This window comes from Psammomys obesus, unplaced genomic scaffold (genome assembly GCF_907164565.1).
Source record: "Psammomys obesus unplaced genomic scaffold, mPsaObe1.curated_primary_1811, whole genome shotgun sequence".
In the NCBI taxonomy this organism is placed as follows: Eukaryota; Metazoa; Chordata; class Mammalia; order Rodentia; family Muridae; genus Psammomys; species Psammomys obesus.
The window spans coordinates 25,908,522-25,925,078 of NW_026596040.1; the positions used below are offsets into that span (position 1 = coordinate 25,908,522).

A 16,557-nucleotide genomic window follows, 5' to 3' on the forward strand; every position below is an offset into this window, starting at 1 on the left:
AGGAGAAGACACATGTCAAGGCCCCATCACCCCCAGAGATGGCGCACTCATCGCCTCTTAGGAGTAGTGCCGTGAACACTTGCGTCTGAGCGTGACACGGGGCCAGAAGATGTAACGACAAAGCACCATGTAGCCGTACCCAGTTACGGAAAGAAAACACAGGAGCCGCAGTGAGACAGAGCAGAGAAGAGTGAGTGGTGCGGGCTGCAGCCCACGGCTGCTCCAGCGTCCTCTCCTCCTGCCTTCTCCACAGCCTCCTAATCTTTGGTCCTCCCTCCCTGGGTGGCAATTAAGTTGCTACTTTGTTGTGTTTATACACGTCTATATTTAGCTTTGCTTATTTATTTCAGGGAAGGGGAGAAATGTGATCAGAAAGCAATAAAAAGCATCCCCTACGTTCCTTATTGAGAATGCACACTCCTTAGTCGGTCTGTGGCCTACCCACTGTAAGGTGAAACTCACTCATTTTTCCGCCACAACGCGTGCTGAGTCCTTTGGGGAACACTCCCAACACAGGTGCTGGACGGGCCATGAGCTCATTAGGGCCTGAGCCAGGGACTTGCCTCTCTGCCTAGAGGGAACTTTCAGCCTGTTAGGCCTGACTAACCATAATAATCAAGTCCACAGATTGTGTATTTATGACAGGGTTAGGAGCCATAAAGAAAAGCAGTTGAGGAAAGGAAATGACAATTACATGAGCAGGTGTACTTTTCTAAGTGTTTGGGTTGTGTGTGTGTGTGTGTGTGTGTGTGTGTGTGTGTGTGTGTGTGTTTCCTGGTGGCTCCTCCCATTGTCCAGTCTGGCTGAGCAGTCTGGCAGAGCAGACCTTACGATGGGGCTGACACTGAGTTTGTGGTAGGAAGCCTGTTTAAACAAACCTCTAAAATCATAATCCCCAGTGGAAACTGTAACATACCTACCGTGCCTAGAGGGTGAGTGGCCATTGCTCTTGGAGCAGAATGAAAAGATATCTACTGGGAAAGCAAATTTCCTGTCACGGGTGGGGGTACTTGAAAATTATCTGTTTGATATGGGAAACTGGACCCTCTTTCCATAGCCGTTAGGAAGGCCTCAGGATAAAGTAAATTTTTTGGCCTCATCAAAGTTTTGTGTGGTTCGTTGATGGTCACAGTGAATGATAATGAGGACATGACTGCTCCTAGGTATGGCTGAGAAGAAGGGCTTCGTGGTACGTGTGAGGGAAGGAGAGCACACCCAGAAGCTTGTGGAAGGGTCCAGACTGAACAGGACCATTCGAGGGGAGGGGGTAGCAAGAGAGGGGCCCAGGAGTTAAGTGCAGAAGACCAAGAGAATCAAGAGAACCAGTGGCCGAAATGGCAGGTTTACATAGGAAAGAAAGGGAAGGGAATCTCGAAGTCCCTGAGCTGGAGAGGTTTAGGGTAGGGAGTGGCCCCAGAGGCCAGCGGGGGCTTTGCTATGTTAAGTAGGCACCACAGCCATTTGTCCTCAGTTTCTTCAGGACCTGGCACAGAGGATTCTTGGTGTCTCCAGTTGGTCACTTGAGAAGCTGTGTCAGATGAGGTGACCTCAGAATTCTGTTTTCTTCCCCTTGGTATTAGGATTTCTTACCACAGCTACTGAGTCCAGCTTGGTAAATTGCTGTTCTGCACCTATAGGATAAATGCTAGGGAGAGAAGCAAGCGTGAGTCCATGTGAGATGCAATTCCGTTCTCGACTGAATTTCTGCATCCAGCGCTGCTGGAAACAAAGAAAGTTTTCCTCAGGTATTTAAGAGAACGAGGCATGAGCCAGCATACAGTGACAGCCATGTCACCAACAGGCTGGCATCTCCCCAAAGCTGGCAGCTCCGCAGGGCTAGAGTGGCAGACAAACCTGCCTCCCAGCTCATAGATATTTTGCCACTGTTAGTGAAATGGAGATGGTGACTTCTGGCTGTTTTGAGTCCCAAGTGGCAGAGCTGAATGTAAACCTGGGCATCTCTTACTCCAGAGGGCATCTTACTCCTGTGCTCACCTTCCTGTGTCACCCCAAGTCAAGGAAGCCAAGCCAGCCACTGGAGGAGAGAGGGGAAGGTCTTTTTTAATGAAATAGATAATTGTTAGTGATCCATGTTACACTTCCTTCAAGGTACCCCCCATACACTCCACAGCCCCAGAAAGGTTCCCCCCGTGGCCCGCATCCCCCTTCACTGGGAGTCCTCCCTTCTCTGCTGCTTTCCCTGCGCCTGTTAATCACCTCGTGACCTTTGTACATAGTTTGTTCTGTATTGTTTGCTGTCTCTAATTGCCCCTTCCTGCTAGGATGCAAGCCCCACAAGGTAGGGAGTTTCCTCTGTCTTCTTCCCTGGGGTTCTAGACAATTGACATGTTGTGGGTGCCTCATGAGTAACAAATGAAGGGAGGAAAGGGGAAAGCTGGGCTCCAGGGGGATCCAGGAAGGAAGTCTCTGTGTGGCCTTTCTGTGAGTAACCATCCACAAGGACTTGATGATCCTGAAGTGAGCTGGTTAGGGCCCGCTTTCTCCTGAGTTGTGAATACAGCACTAAAGGTAGGTCACCTCGGTTCCACCTTCATGCTTGGGTACAGTGGAATTGCCTGGGTGGCTCTTAGTACTTAGAGGTCAAAGTTAATTGCCAGCCTTTCCAATGTGTTTTTCTACGGGTTACAGTTTGACCCTAGCCACTGTTACAGGAAGAGATCTGCCTGCACAGTAACTTAGTGAAGCTCTTTGTAGCTATTCCTTGGCACAGCTGGTGATTTTACTCACTGTGGGTATCCTACCTAATTGCCAATCTGGTGTGCAGTGTCCAAACATCTGGTTTACAGCGTCCAACACGCTGCAGTTACATGTTCTGCTGTGGTTTCATTAGCCTTAATCCCTTATTAGTTACTCTTTAAGTGTGGATTACCCTTCACTTTCAGCCTCTGGTCCACAGTTATTGGATTTCTTTGTTTTAGACAGCATCAGCAGAACAACCAAGAAATCTCCAGTGAAGTTGTTGGTGTGGCTGGCACTCTAAATTACTCCTGGCTTAGAAACATTACACCCAGAATATGAATCTATACAGCCCACGATACAAAGAGGAGGCTGACCTCTCCCTCCCACACAGCCTTACCCTATTTCATAAAATGCCTGATGTGCCTTGGGACCAGCACCCTACCCTCAAAGCAGTTCATCACTGTGGACTCACTGTGTGACTCCAACATGAGACACACAAATGACTGAGACACGGTCATGTGTCCAGAGAGCACACAGAACAAGAGCAGAAACTGAAAAAGAGAAAAATGGTTGCTCTGCTGATCTGTTCCTGCCAGTGGATATGGGTGAAGGGCTGGGACATCTTCTCAGAAACAATGGCGTTTGTCTTCAGGGGCATATGCAGGCAGGGCAGGGCACTGCGAGCATACAATGCATTGTGGTGTGCGGAGAACTGATAGGAAGGCTTGTTCCATTTGGTTGGATTTATAATGAAACACATGGACGATGATGTTGAAAGGCAGGCACTGCCAGAGCTGAGCAAACGGGAGAGCAGGTGGTTCTATAACTGGGCAGACTGTATGCCACAAGTTTGGATTTTATGTTGTAGGCTACAGAGTTCCAGTAAAGGGAATGAGCCCCATGTGTTTAGCTTAGGAGATGTGTTCCAGTAATCAGCCTTATTAACAAGGTGTGGAAGATGGTGGGGGCTGGGGTTTGTCTTACTTGGGGGGTTTCTGCTGTTGTGAGAAAACACCACGCTCAAAATAACAAGAGGAGCAAAAGGAGAGGAACATAGGCTCTGTAGTTTATCAGGAAGGGTCGTTGGGGCAGGAATGCCAGAGCTGATGCAGAGGCCTTGGAGGGTGCTTAGTGGCTTGCTCCCCGTGACTTGCCCAGCCTGCTTTCTTACAGTACCCAGGACCACCAGCCTAGGGTGACCACCCACAGTGGTCAGGACCCTCTCACAGCAATCATTAATCAAGACAGTGCCCCACGTGCTTGCCCATGGGCTAATCTGGTGGGGGCATTTTCTGGATTAAGCTTCCGTCTTCCCAAATACTACAACTTGTGCCAAGTTCTCAGAAACTACTCAGGACGAGACTTAAAGTGTTTAATCAATGGATGGCTGGGAGGCCCCTTCTGTGTAACCCAAGACTGATTAGACTTGGCTCTCACTTGATGGTTAGTGATCTTGGAGGAGGAGTATGCTTTGGGGGTCAAATGAACCCAGTTTGGAAGTCCGAGTTCTTCCCTCTCCCTTTCTATATAGAGAAAGCTCAAGCCCAGGTAGGTGACCTTGAACTTCTGACCTCCTGCTTCCTCTTCCTGTGTGCTGTGTGATGGGTGCACACCATCACACCCCTGTTTTAAGGTCTTATTAGTTCTTGGTAAGAGTCTGTGTACTCTTGCATGCCTGCCTGCACTCTTTCCCAAGGCAGCTGTATTCAGATTGCCTTTGGACACTCTTCAGACTCACGGGTAGAATTGCTGGCTTCAGGCCATCTCACACTGGGACCAGAGACTGCCTTTTGATCAGAGCCCTGAGTGATTTCTATGCACACTCAAGTACTGGCAGATCACCATGCCTCTAACATCTTTAGCAATCATACAAAAGAGGAGAGTTGATTTTTTTTCCCTTGCCTTTTTATGGTCTCCATAGGACCTATTTAACTTTCAGAATCTCCTCAGAATGATAGAGTATGAGATATGGAATGTAATTCTTAGGAGGGATTAATTGGCAGTTTGGTCCATCTGTTACATTGTGTGGCTTGTGGCAGATCAGGTATCTGCTCGCCCGAAGGAGACCCCGTTCATGCCTTTGCATTATTGATGGATGACTCAGTTTGGCTGCCAAGTGTCGAGCTGCCTGAGGGGAAGTGGGATGGCGTTGCCTGCAGCATTCCAGCAGACTGTTCCCAAATGGTGCTGCAGGGAGAGAGGACATGTCCCTGGAGATGCGTGCTGCTCCCGCATGCAGCCCAAACATGACAGGCGTGTCGTCGCTGTTGCGGTATCTCATCCCGTGTTGGCTCAGCAGACATTTGAGGGTCACTACTTTCTCGGTTGTTTGCTTTATTCAGAGCTCTGCAAGGATTAATTTTGTGTGTGTGAACATTTTTACATCTGGGCTGAGGTTCACACATCTTTATTTTGAAAAGGGATGGGAAGCAACATGAAGAGTAGCACTGAGTGCTACTAAAAAGTCTGTACTTGTACGCCAGGAGCCGGGGCTGTGCTCCCGTCTGAGGTCCTTCTCTATTTTAAGATGACAACCACTTGTCTAATCCAGGTTTCTGGAATGAACTGTCAGTTTCTGTTTTGTCCCCGAGTGGGACCTTTCCAGTATCTGGTCATATCGGTGACATGATGTTCACTGTAAACTTTGTCCTAGTGAGTGTATGAGTGCATATGTGTGTGTGTGAGAGAGAGAGAGAGAATATGTCTATATTTGTGTGTGTGAGTGTGTGCATATGTGGTCTTATATCCTATGATGCTCTTAACAACCCTCAGTTCCACATATTAGAAAAGTATAGGGTGTGGAGCACATTAAGGAGAGTGAGATTTGTGTGGAAAATCGATTCTGTACTTAGTTATGCGTAACAGACCTGAGATAAAATTGCTGGAAATTCCACATTTTAGCAGCTTAGGCGAATTGTGACTTCTCTAAATGTAAAACTCTGGGGAGAAGTTACCTTTTCATAATGTTTGGCAAGAAGTCAGCCATCTACACATGACATGTTAGGGACCCATTTTCTGCAGGGTTCCATGAAATATTCAGATGCCTAAGACTTTATAAAACATGGCCTTGGTTTCAGAGAATCAAGATCTACAGCCTTGAAAAGGAGCATACAGTGCAGAAAGGCCCTTGAGCCACGGGCAGGCGGGCAGGCGGGGCCTCAGCGGGTATGAATGTCGGAATGCAGAGACTTGGGGATTCTAGTTTTCATGAGGCTGTTTGCTTGGTGCGGGCTGCATGAAGCATGAACCACAGATACCTATAGAGGTGAGGAGAGAAGGAATTAGAACCAGTGACATCAGAACCAAGGATGCTGCGGCTGAGCGTGCTGAAAGCTTGGAGCGTGTTACACTGACATCCTTGGAGAACAAGGCGGATGTGGCTGTTGGCAAATGGACTAAGCTAGATACTCCACTTACTGAAGTCTAAAGCACAGAGCAAAAGTGAAAGGAGCCCACGTCTGCTTGTTAAATATAGTGGAAGCTTCATGTCAGCTATTATGGGAGAGAAGTACGTTTTGTTCCCTGTGAACTCCTGAGTTTTTCTGTGCTTTTATCCTGTGATTGAGCTCTTTCTTCCTGTGGGTTCCATGGGTGGGGAGAAGTAGATGTATCCATAAAAGGTCATCTATCTAGTAGAGAAAACATGCACTGCCAAGAGTGTATGTTTATGAGAGAGAACGTTTATGAGTGACAGTACAGTACCCTCTTAATGACCATGTAGAGTCTACACTAGGTTCTGGAGAAGGCTTTCAACATTCTCTTTCACCTAACACAGTAACTTAAGGGAAGATTTTTAAAAATCTGAATGCCTCTCAGATTTCTCTGAGATTTAACAAGCCAGAACCAACACTCAATTATCCTTTAGATGAGTTGGATACAGAGGACCAATTCCCAGTCTGTGTTCAGACCTGTGGATTTGGCAAAGGATGCTGGTGGTCATGGTGGTGTTGATGCTAGTGTGGGTTAACCAACTTTTGGGGCAAATATGTGCTGAGTCTTGCCTACTCTGGGAGCTTCTTTCTTGACAGTACACAGGCCCAGGAGTTCAATGTAGGCACTTAACACATATTAACCAACTAAATAGAAAAATATGTATCCTGGATACCCATAACTTTAGAAATTGGGGCTGGCTTATAATCTAGCCCTTTTTCTGCTAATTGTAATGCCTTCGCTTTTTCCTCGCTCTATTTGGAGTTAACTACAGCATTCAAAATAATGGAGTGGTAAGGTATATGGTAGGTAGTTTGCTTGAACATGAAACTACTAAAAAATGATCTTACGAATGGTCTTTCTGAGAGTGGAGGTGCTACTTTTGGCCCTTTGAAGTATTAGAATTCCAGAGGTGGCCTTGTGGTTCTGATTCAGGCCGAGTGTGATTGGCAGGGCGGCATTAGAAAGAAGCACACTCAATGTCCCTCAGCATCCCACAGCTTCATTCAGATCCTCAGTCCCTTATCTACAGTTTCAAAGGCCATAAAGCCCTGAAGACCAAAAATATTTGGAAACATTTGAGAGCAAAAGCCAGTGAACAGTTGTGGGAGTGTTTCTGACCTGTGTATCACACTCAGCTTACATTTTTCACCTATGTAGCTGCACAGATAATTAACATTTGACTATGGGCTCTGCCCCAGCTTCCACTGGGGGTGTTCTGTGATAACTGAGTATCACAGCCAAAAAACGAGCCCATGGCATTCTACAACCTATTTGTCCCCCTCGCCTTCCTGTAGAGGCTGGCTTTAAGGGTTACTACTCTGCCAAGGCTACTGTTGCAGGACACCGGGCTGCGTGCCTGCCCAGAGACTCTCCTAGAAGCCACCTGTCGCGAGGTCTGAGCAGGGCTCTGCCATGACTCCTTCCTCGCTTTCTGGCTGCAGGAGACAGCAGTGTCCTTGACATGTAGGCGCAGGCTCCCTGTCACAGGATCGCCTTCTGTGTCTCACCTCCATGCTTGTTTCTTTCTCCTTTTCCTGCGGACGAGGTCACATAGGTCACAAGTGACAGCAAGCTGCCCTTCAGGACAGGCCGACTCTTACCCACCTTAATCAAAGGAGTGTTTTTACTCCAGTGTTTGTGAATGAAGGGTGAATTCCCAAGTGGTTCAATTCTAAAGCAGTGCTTTAGAGCGTGCCCTCTTTGGGGATTTGACCCAGTTGGGCTCTGCTATGGCAGAGCTATGTCCTCTGCCTGCCCAGCACAGTCTCCCTCTCACACAGGATGACAGAATGGAAGTTAGCTCAGGACCTCTTGAGCAAGACTGTGTGAGAACACGTCATGTACAGATCTTTCTCCACACTTTAGCACAGTTCTGCCTTTCCCCCTGTGTGTCTTGTGCCACTTTATTAATCAGGGAGGGACAGGGCTACTTTATACTTTTGTTTTATAAAGTCCTACTTGACATGATTCCGTTTTTTCTAACCACCAGGAAGCAGGTGAGCAAATCTGACACTCCATGCCCCACCAAATTCCCATAAGAGTAAATTGACTGATGTGATCATCAGTTTTTCTCATCTTGTTCCTTTAGGGCTGAGCACGTGGAGGATCCTTACTGTTGCAGGTGCGCCTAACTGTTCTTGCTTTAAACTATTTTTTTAAAACTATACAGGTCCTGAATTGCCTTTACTAGAGACACTTCCCTCCTACCTTCACCCCACTGAGAGAAACGTGAAGTGCTGGTGGCTTGTAAATTATAATTTTACAGGTAGTCCTTGTAGGTTGCCCTTCTGGTGACCCTAGTAAATGTGTACAATGTCAGGTGGCCAGAAGAAAGCCACCCAGAGGCAGAGTCCTCAGTCTCCAGTAGAGATGAGCCCGTCTCCTCCTCAGCCTCCCATCCTCCATTCACAATGCGATGAGTTCTTTGTACTGGAACCTGCAGAAACAGAGGGAAATATGGAGCCATGATGGTTCCCAGAGTAGGCTGCTCTTACGAGCAAGTTGTCCAAACTGCATCCTATAAGGTGTTCTGGATTAGAATATTTAATGTTGAGGTCCAGGAGTCTGTAAGTTAATCAACCCACTAGGTCAGTGATTGTCAACCTTTGGCTCACAGCTTCTTTGGGGGTTACATATTAGATGTTTGCATCATGATTTGTAACCGTAGTAAAATTACAGTTAGGAAGTAGCAGTTATGAAATAACTCTGGTTGGTGGTCACCACAGCATGAGGAACTGTATTAAAGGGTCACGAAGCATCAGGATGATTGAAGAACCACTGCTCTTGGTGTTTTTGTGGCTGCCCAGTGTGAGACCCCTTGCATCAGGAATTCTGTGTCAACTAGCCTTCCTCACGTTAGCTGCAGGATAGCTTCCATAGCTGCTGGAAGTTCCATATTTCCAGTCTGTGTCTTCCAAATGCACGTGCAATAGAGGACATGTGTGCATCTAAAGCTTTCATGAGCTGTCTCAGGAATGGACGCCTTCCTAGGGAAAGTGCTGGTAAAGCCTTCATCGTGTGCTTAGACGTAGGTGATTTCGACAAGGACTCATAGTGAGAGACAGAATGTGAGGGGAAAAGCAGATTCCGTCCGTGGAAAATCTAATGTCACTGATGTCCTAATTTTCTGTAGGATGCATATTCTCTGTGACACACGATGACTTCGCATGTGTACCATACAGGTTGCCTTTTCTCTTTTCTGGTTAATCAAATGGGTGAACTGCCTATTTTAGAGTTATGTATTTATTGCTCTAATAGAAAATTATATATATATTGCTCTAATAGAAAATTGTACTGATTTTTCAGAGAGCTCCTTGTGGGTAATAATTTAGCATTTAGGGACAACAGGAGCTGTTAGGACCCTACCCTGGGCTTCTCTAGCTACCAAGGGACTGCAGAGAAAGGGCATGGCCGCCCTCTCTGTGGGAAGCTTACCTGTGATGCCACCTTCTAACTGCAGGACAGCTATTGCAGTGCTCACTGCAGAGGAAAGACCGAGAGCAGCACTTGAGGAGCAAGCACAGCTAGGGAGTTTCACCTCTGCAGCACCGTTTCTATTCCAGGAAGCCCGTTTCTTTTTTTGTATCTTGGAATGAACTGTTTCTGCATCTCGCTTACATTAGGCAGCATGTTTGTCCAAAGTCTATAAAACCTCTCGGAATGCCCTCGCGTTTTTTCTGAGTATGCAAACGTACTCGCACACTCCAGAGTTGATATTTTTATAATTTTGTCCTTTCAAAGTCTTGTCTAATCAGTTGGGAAGCTTTGCATTTTCTCTTTATAGGTTAACAGGTGCTAATTGCTTCCACCCTCAAGTTTGCTTGGAAATTGTACTTTTGCTGTCTTCGGCAGAGCAGATTTTTGGAACCCCTGAAGAGATAATCCAGGCAGTACCATGTGTTGACATGGGAATTAAACAAAAGCCTGAGACCAAGGGAGAAATGCCGTCTGATGATAAAGCGGGACCTTTGGCTTTCTTAAAGGCTGTTTCAGAATTGACTTCTCTTTGGTTGGTTGGTTGGTTGGTTGGTTGGTTGGTTGGTTGGTTGGTTGGTGGGGTGGTGGTTGTTTGTTTCTTGAGACAGGGTCACTCTCTATAGCCCCGGCTGTCCTGGAACTTGCTATGTAGAGAATGCTGGCCTTGGCCTTCCTAGTGCTGGCATTAAAGCTGTGCACCACCAAACCCACGTAGACGTTACTACTTGGCATTAATGGTATAAATACCTTATTCCTTTGATACACACTGTGTGTGTGTGTGTGTGTCTGTAGGTTGGAGTGGTGGCTTCCTCATAAGTTAGAGATGGCCATGAGATGCCCTGGAATGAGAGTAACAGGCAGTCATGAGCAGCCTGACTTGAGAACTGAAAGCTAAACTCAGTCCTCTAAAAGAGAAGCATGCCACATGAGCCACTGAGCTCTCTCCCAGCCCCCCACGCATGGTGTTTTAAGTTCTCTAATTGCTACCATTTAGGTGTAGGAACCACTTCCAGACTGACCATTTGTTTGTGTTCCTGGACAGTGACACATTTATGCCACTTAGAAAACAATGCAGCAGTATAACACCCTTTATATAGATGGATGTGTTTCTAGAGTAGTGTTTGCATGGTGGTAATAGAGAGTATTTCAGTCTCGGGGCAAAGCCTAAGTGACTGTCCGTGTTGCTGGTGTAAATTCTAATGGCTGTGTACACTGTGAATGCATGCATGTGCAGCACATTCCATGTAGTTTAAGTATGTTGTTTAGCTGCACTGTCCATAAACCTGCTTTGTTTGGGTTTGGTTTGGTTTGGTTCAAAGATCTGGTTTTCTTTTACGTGGGTGGTGGGTATTTTGCCTCCGTCTGTGTCTACTCACCATGTGTGTGCAGTGCCCACAGAAGCCAGAAGAGGGCATCAAGTCCTCTGGAACTGGAGTTACAGAGAGTTGTGAGCCTTCTGGAAAGCGAACCAGGCCTTCTACTAGAGCAACAAATGCGCTTCACTGCTGAATACTGTTCAGCCCCTTCAGGCTGTTTTTAATCTTGGCTTTCTTGGGTGGCCCTGTGGGAGAGGGCTCCACACACTCAGATGTGTGCCGAGCAGAATGTGGGTTTGGGAAGTCCAGTGACGTTCAGAATCTGGCCTCATGTTTCTCCTTTTCATCTAAGAAGTAGGCACACTAGAATCCCCTTGTCTGAAATGGTAAAAATTAGTGATGGTGTGAGGTGTACGTGCGCACACTCATGCATGCGTGTGTTTCATACTACCGTCTGCTTTTCCTGCATATCAGGTCATCACCTATGACCCTGTTGTGTGTGTGTGTGCCTGTATGTGCGTGTCTCGCATTCTCTGGCCTCTTCCTGGAGACAGCATCTCTTCTGCTCATCCCCGTCGGCCTTCCTCCACCTAGGGGCCCACCACAGGCCTTTTGCAAATGCTGAGCACTCAGTGTCTGTCTCTTTGGAATAATTTCCAAAAACAGCTAAGTTTTTGCCTCTTCTTGTGACCTCATGATTAGTTATCTCCAAACATTCATAAAGAGGGGGAAGGAAGGAGGGAAGGAGGGAGGGAGGGAGGGAGGGAGGGAGGGAGGGAGGGAGGGAGGGAAGAGGTTTTACATATAGGAGAAATTCCTAATAGACCAGCCACTGGTAGAGATGGCCACATACTCCCTTTCCTGACAACTGCATGCATAGCCCAGTAACTCAGAGGGACAGCTTTCTCTTTCAGCTTCCTTTCTGGACTGTGTTGCTCTCGCAGAGGCTAGGTGGATATTGAGAGAGCTTCCCCCTTAACAAACACTCCTAACACTGATATTCTCACGAGCCACCTCATGTCCTGATAGATGGAATGAGAGGTGTCTGTGAATTTGATAGATAGCCTCATGTGCAGGGGCCTCTGGCTCTCAGGAGTTTCCATGACCCAGGATTGGGACCCCAAGTGATTATAGATTGTAGATTGTAGATGGCAATTTTGGTTCAGTGGAGGGAGGGAGGGAAGGAGGCAGTCACAACCAGAGATTTCAAGACAGTGACTGAGAAGGTTCTCGAATGCACTAAAGCACTACTTGTTCCAGATAACAAAATCGTAACTGAAGTTTCTGCTGGTATTTTGAGGGCAGCTTCACAGTTTTTACCCAGGGCATAAAGTTTTAATGCCCCTTTACATCTGTTTAAGAACAATATAAAAGCCAGGCTCAGGATCGCACCCTGTAATCCCAGCACTCAGGGAGGCAGAGGCAGATGGATCTCTGTGAGATCAAGGCCAGCCTGGTCCACAGAGCAAATCCAGGACAGCCAAGGCTACACAGAGAAACCCTATCTCGGGAAAACAAAACAAAACAATGTAGGAATGAATAACATAACCTACTCTTCTCATAGCTGTTAAAAGTCATAAGAGTAAGTCACTCCCTGCCAGAATTGGTGGCAAGTGACAGGTTTCAGTGTTTACCTCCTGCCTGTCAGTTCAGTCCTAAGCACTGGGGTGTGTGTAGCATTCTTTAAGAGTCCCTCATGGTCATGTATTTAAGTTCATTTTCTAGATTTAAAAGAAACATGAGCGTTGCTTGGGTTGGTGAAGTCTGTGGTCACTAAAGTATAACTTAGCCGAATGGTATGTTTAACTGTAATTGGCATTTTCATGACATTTTTTTAACACTTTAAGTGACACTTGCTCACAACAAGAAATTTAGAAAAAAACAAAACAAAACATCAAGAACCATAAAGAAAGAAAGAAAAACATAAATCACATGCCTAAGGTCTCAAATGAATGATTATTAATATTTTTGTTAGGTTTTTCTCAATCCTATGCTCTTTAAATTAGGCACATTTTTAGATCGTGTGTAATCGTCAATCATATATCATGTTTTCTCTCATTTTAAGATATATTTGAGAATATGATTTTAATTGCCTGTAATATTCTGGTTTTGTGATTATAACATAATTTATTTAATCACTTCCCTAGTTGGGTAGAGGATGCTTCTTGTATTTTCTTATTCTATATGAAGCCGTAATGAGCATCCGCAGGAAGCATTTGCTGGTGTATCAGTGCCTCTGGGATCAATGGCAAGGATTAGATTTCAATCAGAGGGCATCAGTTCCGAATGCCCTTTCTACTTCTGCCATGCTCTGCTCCACAAAACTTGCAGCAGTCTCTCTTTCTGGTAGCAGAGCTTTGAGCTGCTTCTGTATAAAATGTGTTCAATTCTTTTAGGCTCACGTGTTAGTGCACGTGTTTGCACGTTTTATTTATTGTCACGATTTCTAGGTATTTTCCCTTACTCAGAAATGTTTTGTAAGTGTTACTTCTTTATTGAGGACCTAAGTAAGTATGTGCTACTGATGGTTAGTGTGGGAAAGAGCAAGGAAGGGAAAGTCTTAGTTTGTCAGGGAGTCAAAAGGAGCTTGATTGTGTTCTCCAGTCATTAGAGATCTGTGCTTTGTTAGCCAGGACCGCCTACTGTGGCACCCAGAACCTTCCTTTCCCAAAGAAGAATGATGGCTTCCTTCGGTATGGACGATTTCCGGGGTTCTGATGTTCAAGCATTGTTTGAGAGACCCCTTCATAGTTGGCAGAGAAGGCAGTGACTTGGCAACCTATCTTTACTCTGGGTGTAATTTGCCTTGAACGAGTGGCCCCTGCCTGCCCTGCTACTAACTGCTCCCCTCCTCCCTTGGAAAATATGTGGTTCTCGGTAAGCATTATTCTGATGAAAAATGAGTAAATACCAGGTGGGAAAGAATACAGCTCGCTGTGAGTCAGTGGAGCTGGTCAGGTGTTACCCCCACCAGCAATGCATCGTGACTGAATGTGCTTGTTCAGGGTGTCCTGGAAGGTTGAGCAACAAGGTAAACCCAAGAAGTGAGCTCATGGACAAGACCTTTGCCTCTGGCGATGGGGGAGGGGCAGGAAAGATTTTCATCTCTTAATTATTTAAATTCCGTTGAGGTCAGAGCAGTTCGAGAGGTTCTTTCATTAACGCCACCGACACAGGCACAAGAGCTGGTCTCTTAGTAGAGCAGAGGCGCAGAATTCTCAGCGCTGGGCTCCGTGCTGAACAGGGAAGAGTTGACTGTCAAAAGGCCCTTGTTGGGGAAGTGTTATGCAATCAGAATGGGCTGTAAGCAGAGTTTTTGGTATGCCTTCCCACGAAAGAGCAGGAATACTTTCAAGGACACCTGTTTGGCTCTGTTCTCCACTTCAGCATCCCTCTCTTGCTCATCCCTGTTTTTCTGCAGCTCCTTGTGTGCCTCAGGTCTGTGAGGTAACATGATTTTCTCCTTCTGATTTTTGCCTCAGGTGTCTTCTTTTATACACAGATGAGGCTTTACAAAGAAATGGCTTTGAGCCACTCAAGTGTTCTCTTGACTTTGTATATTCTCTGCAAAGTAAGGAGGCATCTAATGTCCTCCTGCATGGTGCATTTTGTTGTTTTTGCAACCTAGACATTTGGATTTAGGGGTCAGTCTGAAATTTCAGGTGTCTTAAAATTGCACTAAACCACCAGGATTCTCTGGTGACAGCCCTGGCTTTCCTTATCTGACAATCCCTAACTTACCACAAAGGCATCACTGAGGTCCCTCTTGCTGTGTAGTCAAAGATGACCTTGAACTTCTCATTCTCTTGCCTCCGTGCTTTGAGTGGGAATCAAGGGCAGGGCTTTGTGCACACTGCACAAGCATCCTGCCAACTGAGCTCATCGCCGCCTCCATCCTTCCCTCTAATCTGTGACACCTCGGTGGAGACGGTTGCCACTCTAGGCGGTAAAGCCCCCCAGCTATCCCCCTCTTCTTATCTTGTAAAGAATACGCTTAATAAATGTGTGTTAAGCACCCTCAGTGAAATGGTGATGAGGCTACAGACATCCATTGGACAATTGCTCTTAGTTCTCATTTCAGTCTGCCCCTCAGCTTCCTTATAAAATACTGCTTCAATCCCTGTCACATACATGGCAAGAGAAGTTATGTGAGTTCATCAAGGTTATCCAGAAACAATGGGGTTTAGGCCAAGCAGTAAGCCCTGGTAGGGATGCCTGCCTCCTTATGGTGTGAATCCAGGTTGTCTGTTGTCCCTGAGCTCTTCAGATGACAGCAGAGCCAGGCTGTTAAAAAAAAAAAAAAAAAAAAAAATTCCACATTCCCGGCTCAAACCCATCACCAGTCTTTGCCTGGGATTCTTCAGCCTGGAATCCCTTCACCGTAGTCTTGGCCTGTGTCCCTTCAGATTCCTCTCTGGCAGTGGTGCCCAGATGAACGAGTGTATGGTTATCTCCTGGGATAGTAAGTCATTGGGGATTCCCAATTCTTGGTGAACCTAGACTCCCACATTCTTCGTGACCCTGGCTTGTGTGAGCTCAAGAGACATGGACCTGGGTTCTTGGACAGCTTTGTCATAATCGTCACTTTATTTCTCTTTGCTTCAAGCAGGTGGAACAGAGACAGGGCCTTCTGTTTCTGAGGCTTATTTCCTCATGTAGCATGGAAAGTGCAATGGTAAAACAGGATGTGGTTTGAATCCTAGTGCCAATTTGTTGGCTCCTCAGAAGAGCTAAAAGGAAGAAGGGTATAGTTTGCCTTTTGTTCATAAAATCGGAAGGAAGGAACAGACAGCTAGATAAGCCCACTTTGTTTCAGAGGTTTGCAGAATCTTACTCTTCTTCCAGTTGACAGGGTCCCGCAAAGCCTGAGCGTCTTACCGAGTTATATTAATGCTGGCCCTGCGCTGTACTAACCACCAGACACTGGAGGAACAGTAAGTAGAAGCCAGGATGGGTTGTTTTGAATAAGATGGCTAGCCTGAGCACCTTGCCCAGGTGCCTGTGGGTATGAATAACGAGGAAGCCTGGAATACCTCTCAAGCTGTGGTTGGCACACCCAGTTCAAACTATGTGGGAAATCAGCGTCAACTCAGTCAACAGCCACCACAAGTGGGAAGTAGAAAGGAGCAACCGGAGAACCCCAGACGCCTCCTAAGAGAGCAAGAAAAAGAAGGACCGTTCACAGTGGCTGCTGTGTCGGGGCACATGTGCTGTTGGGCACTGTGCTGACCATCCTAATGTTCAGCAGTGTTCTTCTGTCATTTCTAGGTAACCCTGTGAGTTAGGAATTGCCAACCCACCTCATTCACAAGTAGCCCAAAGTTGAGTATGGTTGAGCCTCAGCAGAAAGGGAAGAGATATGCCAGAGCCATGTAGACTATAGTTACTGCTTTCTGCACCACACTGACCTTTAGCCAGCTCCAGACTGCATCTCCAGCCCGTTGGCCTTTGGCTCTCTCTTTTAAGGCTGAACTGTGCACCAGGAAGTTCTGTGGTCAATATTTCCCAGGGTCTGTTATACCTTGTGCAGGCAGCACACGTACAGACAGGCATGCTGGAAGACACTGTCGTCACAGCTGGAAGACACTGTCCCATCATTTGAGGCCCCAACTGCGTGTGCTGTGCCATTTAT

The 16,557-nt window shown here is 46.5% G+C and overlaps 1 protein-coding gene across 6 annotated transcripts in view; it reads left to right on the forward strand.

Moving 5' to 3' along the window:
* Nedd4l (NEDD4 like E3 ubiquitin protein ligase) overlaps positions 1–16,557 on the forward strand; it is a 313,579-nt gene that overhangs the window by 156,316 nt on the left and 140,706 nt on the right. The window contains exon 1 of one of the 6 annotated variants that reach the window (XM_055622706.1): positions 15,791–15,859. The exons of the other annotated variants lie outside the window; for them this stretch is intronic. Coding sequence (XP_055478681.1) covers positions 15,816–15,859 — 44 coding nt within the window. The 5' untranslated portion in view covers positions 15,791–15,815. Of the gene's footprint in view, positions 1–15,790; positions 15,860–16,557 lie in introns of those variants that run through there. 6 annotated transcript variants of the gene reach the window in all.